The 12699-nt window shown below is 39.4% G+C and overlaps 1 protein-coding gene across 3 annotated transcripts in view; it reads left to right on the forward strand.

Annotated features, from left to right (window-relative positions):
• SETD9 (SET domain containing 9) overlaps positions 1–12699 on the forward strand; it is a 120226-nt gene that overhangs the window by 19159 nt on the left and 88368 nt on the right. For 2 of the 3 annotated variants that reach the window (XM_053701288.1, XM_053701289.1), the window contains exon 5: positions 219–324. In XM_053701288.1, the coding sequence (XP_053557263.1) occupies positions 219–324 (106 nt within the window). Of the gene's footprint in view, positions 1–218; positions 325–9372; positions 9784–12699 lie in introns of those variants that run through there. The other variant, XM_053701290.1, reaches the window with a different exon arrangement.

Consider the following 12699-nt stretch of genomic DNA (forward strand, 5'->3'; position numbering starts at 1 on the left):
TGAAGTCTGATTATATGGCAATAAGATGCTCCATAGAAAACCCCCAGCATTTAACCCATTTGCTGCCAACGTAGAGTTGTGCCAATGCCATATTAATATTTATATATAAATATAATTTTCTACAATATTCTCTTGACTGTGCTTTATCAGGTGAAACTTTCCTCATTTGTATCAATAACAGTTGTGTGTAGAGAGTAATTTTACATTTCTTTCCCCAGAATATGCAGCTAATGTGTGCTATCAGGAATTCGATGTGCCTGAATATTTCCCAGTTGAATTCAGGCAGTACCTACCAAACATCAGTTATTCACATGACACAGAAGGGTTGGTATTTTGTTTTTTACCTTCTATTCCTGTAATTGTTCCTAGATAATCTTAACATACCAAATTATAAAACTGTTGATCTGACTCTGTAATTGTGTATTAAAATTTTTTTTTTTCTATTATACGTGGAGAAAGTTGTTAACATTTGCTTATTTGTCAGCTATTTAGATAAGGCAGTATATAGTGCTGGGCAATAGTTTGGACAAATCTTGGGAGTGAGGAAACTGTTGCTTCTAAACTTTATTTCTCCAACATTGGTGTGTCCGGTCCACGGCGTCATCCTTACTTGAGGGATATTCTCTTCCCCAACAGGAAATGGCAAAGAGTCCCAGCAAAGCTGGCCATATAGTCCCTCCTAGGCTCCGCCCACCCCAGTCATTCTCTGGGGGACCAGTAAGCCATTTTCTTAGTCAAACAAACAGAATAAAGGGCTTATTATGGGTTAAAAAACTGGTAGACATTTTTATGGGCTAAATCGATTGCTTTATTTGGGCATTTTATTCATATTTATGCTGACAATTTGCATTTATAAACTTGGGGAACGTTTATTAAACGGCAGGCACTATGTTAGACACCTTTTCCAGTCAGGGGGCCTTCCTAGTTATAGACTGAGCCTCATTTTCGCGCCATTACTGCGCAGTTGTTTTTTGAGAGCAGGGCATGCAGATGCATGTGTGAGGATCTAAAAATTGCTGGAAAAGCTTCTAGAAGGCGTCAATTGGTATCGTATTCCCCTCTGGGCTTGGTTGGGTCTCAGCAAAGACTATAGCTGGGACTGTATAGGGGTTAAATTTATAAACGGCTCCGGTTCCGTTATTTTAAGGGTTAAAGCTCTGAAATTTGGTGTGCAATACTATTAATGCTTTAAGACACTGTGGTGAAATTTTGGTAATTTTTGAACAATTCCTTCATACTTTTTCACATATTCAGTAATAAAGTGTTTTCTGTTTAAAATTTAAAGAGACAGTAACGGTTTTGTTTTAAAACGTTTTTTGTGCTTTGTTGACAAGTTTAAGCCTGTTTAACATGTCTGTGCCTTCAGATAAGCTATGTTCTATATGTATGAAAGCCAATGTGTCTCCCCATTTAAATTTATGTGATAATTGTGCCATAGCGTCCAAACAAAGTAAGGACAGTACTGCCACAGATAATGAAATTGCCCAAGATGATTCCTCAGATGAGGGGAGTAAACATGATACTACATCATCTCCAACTGTGTCTACACCAGTTTTGCCCACGCAGGAGGCCCCTAGTACATCTAGTGCGCCAATGCTTATTACCATGCATCAATTAACGGCTGTAATGGATAACTCCATAGCAAATATTTTATCCAAAATGCCTACTTATCAGAGAAAGCGCGATTGCTCTGTTTTAAACACTGAAGAGCAGGAGGGCGCTGATGATAATTGTTCTGTCATACCCTCACACCAATCTGAAGGGGCCATGAGGGAGGTTTTGTCAGATGGAGAAATCTCAGATTCAGGAACAATTTTTCAACAAGCTGAACCTGATGTTGTGACATTTAAATTAGAACATCTCCGCGCACTGCTTAAGGAGGTGTTATCTACTCTGGATGATTGTGACAACTTGGTCATTCCAGAGAAATTATGCAAGATGGACAAGTTCCTAGAGGGTGCACCCCGACGCTTTTCCTATACCCAAGCGGGTGGCGGACATAGTAAATAAGGAGTGGGAAAAGCCCGGCATACCTTTTGTCCCCCCCCCCCTATATTTAAGAAATTATTTCCTATGGTCGACCCCAGAAAGGACTTATGGCAGACAGTCCCTAAGGTCGAGGGGGCAGTTTCTACTCTAAACAAACGCACTACTATTCCTATCGAAGATAGTTGTGCTTTCAAAGATCCTATGGATAAAAAATTGGAAGGTTTGCTTAAAAAGATTTTTGTACAGCAAGGTTACCTTCTACAACCAATTTCGTGCATTGTTCCTGTCACTACAGCAGCGTGGTTCTGGTTCGAGGAACTAGAAAAGTCGCTCAGTAGAGAGACTCCATATGAGGAGGTTATGGACAGAGTTCACGCACTTAAATTGGCTAACTCTTTTTTATTTTAGATGCCGCTTTGCAATTAGCTAGATTAGCGGCGAAAAATTCAGGGTTTGCTATCGTGGCGCGCAGAGCGCTTTGGCTAAAGTCTTGGTCAGCGGATGTGTCATCCAAGACAAAATTGCTTAACATCCCTTTCAAAGGTAAAACTCTATTTGGACCAGAATTGAAAGAGATTATTTCAGACATCACTGGGGGAAAGGGCCACGCCCTTCCACAAGATAGGTCTTTCAAGGCTAAAAATAAGTCTAATTTTCGTTCCTTTCGCAATTTCAGGTACGGACCGGCCTCTAATTCTGCATCCTCTAAGCAAGAGGGTAATGCCTCACAACCCAAACCAGCCTGGAAACCGATGCAAGGTTGGAACAAGGGTAAGCAGGCCAAGAAGCCTGCCGCTGCTAACAAAACAGCATGAAGGAGTAGCCCCCGATCCGGGACCGGATCTAGTGGGGGGCAGACTCTCTCTCTTTGCTCAGGCTTGGGCAAGAGATGTTCAGGATCCCTGGGCGCTAGAAATAGTTTCTCAAGGTTATCTCCTGGAATTCAAGGAACTACCCCCAAGGGGAAGGTTCCACATGTCTCACTTATCCTCAAACCAAATAAAGAGACAGGCATTCTTACATTGTGTAGAAGACCTGTTAAAGATGGGAGTGATACACCCAGTTCCAATAAAGGAACAAGGAATGGGATTTTATTCCAATCTGTTCGTAGTTCCCAAAAAAGAGGGAACTTTCAGACCAATTTTGGATTTGAAGATCCTAAACAAATTTCTCAGGGTACCATCGTTCAAGATGGAAACCATTCGAACGATTCTACCCACTATCCAGGAAAGTCAATTTATGACTACCGTGGATCTAAAGGATGCGTACCTACATATTCCTATCCACAAAGAACATCATCAGTTCCTAAGGTTCGCTTTTCTGGACAAGCATTACCAGTTTGTGGCACTTCCATTCGGGTTAGCCACTGCTCCAAGGATTTTCACAAAGGTGCTAGGGTCCCTTCTAGCGGTTCTAAGACCGAGGGGCATTACAGTAGTACCTTACTTGGACGACATTCTAATACAAGCGTCGTCCCTGTCAAAAGCAAAGGCTCATACAGACATAGTTCTAGCCTTTCTCAGATCACACGGATGGAAGGTGAACATAGAAAAAGTTCTCTGTCTCCGTCGACAAGAGTTCCCTTCTTGGGAACAATAATAGATTCCTTAGAAATGAGGATTTTTCTGACAGAGGTCAGAAAATCAAAACTTCTAAGCTCTTGTCAAGTGCTTCATTCTGTTCCTCGTCCTTCCATAGCGCAGTGCATGGAAGTAGTAGGGTTGATGGTTGCAACAATGGACATAGTTCCTTTTGCACAAATTCATCTAAGACCATTACAACTGTGCATGCTCAAACAGTGGAATGGGGACTATACAGACTTGTCTCCAATGATTCAAGTAGATCAGAAGACCAGAGATTCACTCCGTTGGTGGCTGACCCTGGACCATCTGTCCCAGGGAATGAGCTTCCGCAGACCAGAGTGGGTCATTGTCACGACCGACGCCAGTCTAGTGGGCTGGGGCGCGGTCTGGGAATCGCTAAAAGCTCAGGGTCTATGGTCTCGGGAAGAGTCTCTTCTCCCGATAAACATTCTGGAACTCAGAGCGATATTCAATGCTCTCAGGGCTTGGCCTCAACTAGCAAAGGCCAGATTCATAAGGTTCCAATCAGACAACATGACGACCGTTGCGTATATCAATCATCAGGGGGGAACAAGGAGTTCCCTGGCGATGAAAGAAGTGACCAAAATAATTCAATGGGCGGAGGATCACTCCTGCTACCTGTCTGCGATCCACATCCCAGGTGTGGAAAACTGGGAGGCGGATTTTCTGAGTTGTCAGACATTCCATCCGGGGGAGTGGGAACTCCATCCGGAGATCTTTGCCCAAATAACTCAATTATGGGGCATTCCAGACATGGATCTGATGGCGTCTCGTCAGAACTTCAAGGTTCCTTGCTACGGGTCCAGATCCAGGGATCCCAAGGCCACTCTAGTAGATGCACTAGTAGCACCTTGGACCTTCAACCTAGCTTATGTATTTCCACCGTTTCCTCTCATTCCCAGGCTGGTAGCCAGGATCAATCAGGAGAGGGCCTCGGTGATCTTGATAGCTCCTGCGTGGCCACGCAGGACTTGGTATGCAGACCTGGTGAATATGTAATCGGCTCCACCATGGAAGCTACCTTTGAGACAGGACCTTCTTGTTCAGGGTCCATTCGAACATCCAAATCTGGTCTCCCTCCAGCTGACGGCTTGGAGATTGAACGCTTGATTCTATCGAAGCGTGGGTTTTCAGATTCTGTGATAGATACTCTGGTTCAGGCCAGAAAACCGGTAACTAGAAAGATTTACCATAAAATATGGAAAAGATATATCTGTTGGTGTGAATCCAAAGGATTCCCATGGAATAAGATAAAAATTCCTAAGATTCTCTCCTTTCTACAAGAAGGTTTGGAGAAAGGATTATCTGCAAGTTCTCTAAAGGGACAGATCTCTGCTTTATCCGTCTTACTACACAAAAGACTGGCAGCTGTGCCAGATGTTCAAGCATTTGTTCAGGCTCTGGTTAGGATCAAGCCTGTTTACAGACCTTTGACTCCCCCCTGGAGTCTAAATCTAGTTCTTTCAGTTCTTCAAGGGGTTCCGTTTGAACCTTTAAATTCCATAGATATTAAGTTACTATCTTGGAAAGTTTTGTTTTTGGTTGCAATTTCTTCTGCTAGAAGAGTTTCAGAGTTATCTGCTCTGCAGTGTTCTCCTCCCTATCTGGTGTTCCATGCAGATAAGGTGGTTTTGCGTACTAAGCCTGGTTTTCTTCCTAAGGTTGTTTCTAACAAAAATATTAACCAGGAGATAGTTGTACCTTCTTTGTGTCCGAATCCAGTTTCAAAGAAGGAACGTTTGTTACACAATTTGGACGTAGTCCGTGCTCTAAAATTCTATTTAGAGGCTACAAAAGATTTCAGACAAACATCTTCCTTGTTTGTTGTTTATTCTGGTAAAAGGAGAGGTCAAAAGCGACTTCTACCTCTCTTTCCTTTTGGCTTAAAAGCATCATCCGATTTGCTTATGAGACTGCCGGACGGCAGCCTCCTGAAAGAATCACAGCTCACTCCACTAGGGCTGTGGCTTCCACATGGGCCTTCAAGAACGAGGCTTCTGTTGACCAGATATGTAAGGCAGCGACTTGGTCTTCACTGCACACTTTTGCCAAATTTTACAAATTTGATACTTTTGCTTCTTCGGAGGCTATTTTTGGGAGAAAGGTTTTGCAAGCTGTGGTGCCTTCCGTTTAGGTAACCTGATTTGCTCCCTCCCTTCATCCGTGTCCTAAAGCTTTGGTATTGGTTCCCACAAGTAAGGATGACGCCGTGGACCGGACACACCAATGTTGGAGAAAACAGAATTTATGCTTACCTGATAAATTACTTTCTCCAACGGTGTGTCCGGTCCACGGCCCGCCCTGGTTTTTTAATCAGGTCTGATTAATTATTTTCTCTAACTACAGTCACCACGGTACCATATGGTTTCTCCTATATATATTTCCTCCTGTCCGTCGGTCGAATGACTGGGGTGGGCGGAGCCTAGGAGGGACTATATGGCCAGCTTTGCTGGGACTCTTTGCCATTTCCTGTTGGGGAAGAGAATATCCAACAAGTTAGGATGACGCCGTGGACCGGACACACCGTTGGAGAAAGTAATTTATCAGGTAAGCATAAATTCTGTTTTTTTTTCTCTAAGCATTTTGGATTGTGCTATAAATTTCCACAAATAAAATCATTTTTAGCTCCTACAAATGTGTTTCTGACCAAATTCTTGATGGTTCCAACAGGTCTTATAAATGTAACCACTGATTAAATGTCTAGTGAATTAATTAGATTTTCCTAAACTTTTCCTCTCCTTTTTATTCTTTTTTTTTTTCCTTCTTTTATAAATCCACTTCATTTAGTAATCAGATAACTCCAGAACCAGTTATCTCTGGCTGAGTGTAGCTCTGAAATAGGCTCCAACCTGTATTCTACAGAGACATAAACCGCTAAACAAGAAAAAGATAACACATGGATCATGATAAGCCTATGAGAAATAGATCAACACCATATCTCTTCTGTTATATAGTATTAGGCGAATGGATTCTAAAAAGGCATCAGGTGTTATTGCTGGAGTTGGTTGATTGACAGAATATCAAGACCATTGCTATGTGTTCTATTATTACTATAAAAAATGCTATTAAATTATGGTATTGGGTGCCAAACAGGCTGCACAAAATCTGCCGTAAATAAACTTGTAGGCATGGGTCCTTACGTTTTATATTCTAGACAACTTATGCACCCATTGATTAGTTGGCGCTCTACAAATACCTGACAATAATAATAGTAATAATTTTGTCTTTCTATGATATTTGTCACGCTGGATGACTTTGATAAATTCAAATAAACATTAGTTAGGCATGATTACAGCTGTAAAAGACTCTTGAAACCAAACGGCATCATTATTAATGAAAGGTATTTTAACCACTTTTCTGTTGCTTTGCATTAAGATATAAATTAACTTCTTTTTTTTCCCTTGTGTATTTTTTTTTTTTTTTTGCTTTTAGATTTTCTTTTTCTTTCTTTTTTTTAAAACAGTCAGTTACAACATTGCAGTGCATTAAGTATAACAGAACTAAATAAACAAAAAATAAAATAAACTAATACAAAAAATACAACTACAATATTACTTAAGTCCAATGCAATATCTTTATCGCTGTGATTAGTTCCTATTAATGTTTATGATACATGATATTACAGTAAACAAATATCAGTCAATCTATCCCTCAGCTATCTCGGGTTTATAGCTAGTTATAAAGATAATAAAAATAAGTGTCATTTTACACCTAAAACTATGTGAACTACAGAAGGTTATGACAGTTTATACAGCATAATCATGCAGCATGAATGTTTGGTTCCTACATTTGTAACAAGGTGCAGTATATGTCTAATTGATTTATTAAAAAATAATGGAATTGTTCCTAGCTAAGCGTATACTGGGTTTGTAACAACCATCTGTTGGGACCGCTACTCTCTTCCAGTAGCATATTATCAATTGCTTGGCACTATTGATTAAAATCTGGAATACTTTGTGCTTAAAGGACCAGTAAATACAGTAGATTTGCATAATCAACAAATGCATGAGAAAAAGACAATGCAATAGCACTTAGTCTGAACTTCAAATGAGTAGTAGATTTGTTTCTGACAAATTTCAAAGTTATTTCTATTTCCACTCCTACTGTATCATGTGACAGCCATCAGCCAATCACAAATGCATATACAAATATTCTGGGAATTCTTGCACATGCTCAGTAGTAGCTGCTCATTTAAAAAGTGTAAATATAAAATATTGTGCACATTTTTGTTAATGGAAGTAAATTGGAAAGTTTAATTTGGACTTGAGTGTCCCTTTAAGTTTACATCCCAGTTCAGGAGGTGTATTAAAAAGCCATAAATCAGGTTGAGATCTGTGCATATCCTAAAAGGGCTAATTAATTAATAGGGGACCGCCCATAGACAAGAAAAATTGTGTGTGGGCCGGGGACTCTCCCTATCCGGAAGGAAAGGAATTTATCTGGTAAGCATAAATTATGTTCTCCTTCCTAAGATAGGGAGATTCCACAGCTTTATTCCTTACTGTTGGGAAAACTATTCTCAAGCTCCACTGAATGAATAACGGGAGGGAACAAAAAGGAAGAGGCAGACCAGTGTTAATTTCGTCGACTGTTGTGTCTGTAGGTGAGAACTTAGGATCCAGTGATCATCAATCTGTTTGGTTTAGTATTCATGTTCAGGAACTGTCCACCCAGACTAAAACAAAAGTTTTAGACTTTAGGACGGCAGATTTTTCATTAATGGGAGAATACCTAAAAAACTATTTAAAGGGGAAAACTCTTATTACAGGGGTTCAAGAACAGTGGGAATTTGTGAAAGGTGCCATTTTAGATGCAACCGCACACTGTATTAGACATGTCTGTAAAAGTAAAAGAAAGCGGAAACCAATTTGGTTTTCCAAAGAAGTAGCACATGCTGTAAAGACAAAAAAGATAGCTTATAAAAATTACAGACACACACAAGCAGATGATGATATGAAAATATGGAGACTCCAACAAAAAAAGACTAAGCAGTTAATTAGGAAGGTTAAAGCTCATGCAGAAGAGAAGATAGCACAGTCAGTAAAACATGGGGACAAAACATTCTTTAGATATATCAGTGAAAGAAGAAAAAATAAGGTAGGAATAGTAAAATTGAAATCAGTTGATGGTAGAATAATAGAAGGAGATAAGCAGATTGCAGACTGTCTCAATGATTACTTCTGTTCTGTTTTCACTAAAGATTGTGAAGATACAATTTCTACATTAAGGGATGCTACGCAAAATAGAAACAAGCTTAACCGTAATCTTTTTACAGAGGATGAGGTTTTGTTAGCATTATCAAAAATAAATGTTACAAAGGCAGTGGGTCCTGATAATATTCATCCAAGGGTTTTAAAAGAACTTTGATCAGTGCTAACTGTCCCATTAACTGATCTGTTTAATCAGTCACTATTAACAGGAGCTGTCCCAGATGATTGGAGAATAGCAAATGTATTACCTTTTCATAAAAAGGGCAGTAGAGAAGAATCTGGCAACTACAGGCCAGTTAGTTTAACTTCAGTAGTAGGGAAATTAATGGAAAGCCTCTTAAAAGAAAGAATTAAGACTTACATAAAGACAAACAATTTAGAGGACCAAAATCAGCATGGTTTTACTTCAGGGAGATCATGTCAGACTAATCTAATTGACTTCTTTGATTATGTAACAAAAGTATTAGACAAGGGAGGAGCAGTTGATGTAGCATATCTAGATTTCAGCAAAGCATTTGACACCGTCCCACACAATAAACTTATTCACAAACTGTATCTCCTTGGTCTAGATTCGAAAATTGTGAACTGGGTGGAATGCTGGCTTAAGGACAGAAAACAAAGTGTCTTAGTAAATGGAGTTCATTCAGCAGAGGGGGCTGTTACTAGTGGTGTTCCTCAGGGGTCAGTTCTGGGGCCTGTTTTGTTTAACATATTTATCTGCGATATCAGCAAAGGGCTACAGGGGAAAGTATGTCTCTTTGCAGATGATACAAAAATTTGCAACAGAGTGGATGTTCCAGGGGGGGTAGACAAAATGAGAAGTGATATACAACAATTGGAGGATTGGACAAACGACTGGGATCTAAAGTTTAACACAGCAAAGTGTAAAATAATGCATTTCGGGAAGAAAAATCCAAATGTTAATTACAGACTCAATGACACTTTACTGACTGTTACAGACGAGGAACAGGACTTGGGAATTATTATTTCAGATGATTTAAAACTTAGTAAACAATGTAGTAATGCAGCTAGTAAGGCTAGCAGAATGCTTGGATGTATTGGTAGAGGTATTTGCAGCAGAAATAGTAAGGTTCTTATGCCACTTTATAGATCATTAGTTAGGCCTCATCTTGAGTATTGTGTGCAGTTCTGGAGACCATATCTTCAGAAGGATATTAACAAACTTGAATCTGTGCAAAGGAGGGCTACCAAAATGGTACATGGTCTAAAAAATAAAACTTACCAGGATAGGCTCAATGACCTAAATATGTATAGCTTAGAGGAGAGAAGGGAAAGAGGTGATATGATAGCAACTTTCAAGTACATTAAAGGGTTTAGTAAAACTGAGGCTGTGGGTATTTTACATAAAATGGAAAATTCAAGAACAAGGGGTCATGAGCTCAAGCTAAAGGGTAGTAGATTCAGGAGTAATTTGAGGAAGCACTTCTTTACAGAAAGAGTGATTGATTTATGGAATAAACTTCCTCAAGAGGTAGTAGCAACAAACACTGTGGGGGACTTTAAAAATGCATGGGACAAGCATAGGGCTATCCTACGAACTAGATAAGTTTATACTGTTAGGTAAGGTCGGGCAGACTTGCTGGGCCTATGGCTCTTATCTGCCGTCAATATCTATGTTTCTATGTTTCTATGACTAAAACTAGACTAAAATGACTACAAAACTAAAGAAATTCTGATGACTAAAATACGACTAAAACTAAAATGACATTTTAGTCAAAAGACTATGACTAAAACTAAATCAAAATGTGCTGACAAAAACATTTTATGCAAGTTGTTATAATCAATCCATATCCGATTACTGCTCTTTTGTAAAATTTACAAAACTTAATTTGATTAAAATTTAAGATAAATAGACATGTTATATACCACAACAGTTAAATCTGTTAAATCTGTATTGCATGTTCAAACCGTAATACCATAAATAAAAACAGGTTAATCAACCTTTACTCCAGGAGTATATAATGAGTTAGGAAGTTCTAGAGCAGTGCTAATATTGTTGCCAAAACTTTTTCGAATCTGTGAACAATCAATTGATTCTTCCTTTTGAAATAAGCATAACTTACAAGTATGGGTTTAAGCTATGCTGTGTCTGTGCTAGCTGCAGAAACTTTTTGTTGTGTTAAGATACTTGATACTTGTTTTAATTATTAACAGAGAACTGTTAAAGTTTTTATATTGGGTAATATGTTCAATACAGCCAATACAGTTTACAGTTTTGTTTTTTTATATTTTAAAGTTGCACTTCTGTTTGTTTATGAAACTTGGTTTTATTTAATTTTAAGTTTAATAAAGATGTTACATATCACAACGGCTAAATCTGTGTCTTTATTGCATGTTTAAACCTTAATACCATAAATATTAACATGTGTTATGTTTACTCCTGGAGTATGTAATCAGTTTGCAAATGATAGAGAAATGCTTAAATAATGCATTACACTTTAACTAAACCCCTTAGATTTTAGTTGACTAAAATCTACTGGTGATTTAGTCGACTAAAATCTACTGGAGATTCAGTCGACTAAAACTAGACTAAAACTAAAACAATTCAGATGACTAAAATACGACTAAAACTTAAATGGCATTTTAGTCAAAAGACTAAAACTAAGACTAAATTGAAATTTGTCCTCAAAATTAACACTGAGGCAGACCCTATTCTGAGGGCACCACAGCCTGAAAAACTTTTCTTCCGAAAGCTGCTTCAGCCGAAGCAAAAAATCAAACTTGTAAAATTTTGAAAAAGTATGTAAGGAGGACCAGGTAGCCGCCTTACAAATCTGATCCATAGAGGCCTCGTTCTTAAAGGCCCAAGCGAAAGCCACTGCTCTAGTTGAATGAGCCGTTATCCTGTCAGGAGGACGATGTCCTGCTGTCTCGTAAGCTAAGCGGATGACACTCCTTAACCAAAAAGATAGGGAAGTCGAAGTATCCTTCTGCCCCTTACACTTCCACGAATAGACAACAAACAAAGAGGAAGATTGTATAAACTCCTTAGTAGCCTGAATATAGAACTTCAAGGCACGAACCACATCCAAATTTTGAAGTAAGAGTTCCTTCGATGAAGGGAGGATTAGGACACAAGGAAGGAACCACAATCTCCTGATTGATGTTGCAATCTGACACAACCTTAGGAAGAAACCCTAATTTAGTACATAAAACTGCCTTATCTGTATGAAAAATCAGATAAAGGGAGCATTGCAAAGCAGAGATCTCAAACTCTGCGCGCCGAGGCAATAGCCAATAAAAAGATAACCTTCCAAGATAACAATTTAATGTCAACGGAATCAAACGGAACCTGTTGCAAAACCCGAAGAACAAGATTTAGATTCCGAGGAGCCCCAGATCTAAACACAGGTCTGATCCTAATCAGATCCTTAACAAAGGACTGCACGTCTGGAAGCTCAGACAGTCTCTTGTGCAATAAAACTGACAGGGCTGAAATCTGTCCTCAGGGAACTGGCAGAAAGGCCCTTTTCCAGCCCATCCTGGAGAAAAGATAAGATCCTGGCAACCTTAACTCTGTGCCAGGAAAAACCACGCTCTTCACACCAGAATAAGTAGGTCCCTCACACCTTGTGGTAGATACGCCGAGTAACTGGTTTACAAGCTTGAATAAAAGTATCAATGACACTCTCAGAGAAACCTCTCTTGGCTAAGACTAAGTGTTTAATCTCCGCAGTCAGCCTCAGAGAATCTAGGTTTTGATGAACAAATGGACCTTGTATCAGCAGGTCTCTGCGACAAAGTAACTTCCATGGAGGAGATGAGGACATCTCCACTAGATCTGTGAACCACGTCCTTCGCGGCCACGATGGAGCAATCAGGATTACTGATATTCGCTCCTGCTTGATGCGGGCCACCACTTGAGGAAGAAGCGG

This window comes from Bombina bombina, chromosome 2 (genome assembly GCF_027579735.1).
Source record: "Bombina bombina isolate aBomBom1 chromosome 2, aBomBom1.pri, whole genome shotgun sequence".
Taxonomy (NCBI): Eukaryota; Metazoa; Chordata; class Amphibia; order Anura; family Bombinatoridae; genus Bombina; species Bombina bombina.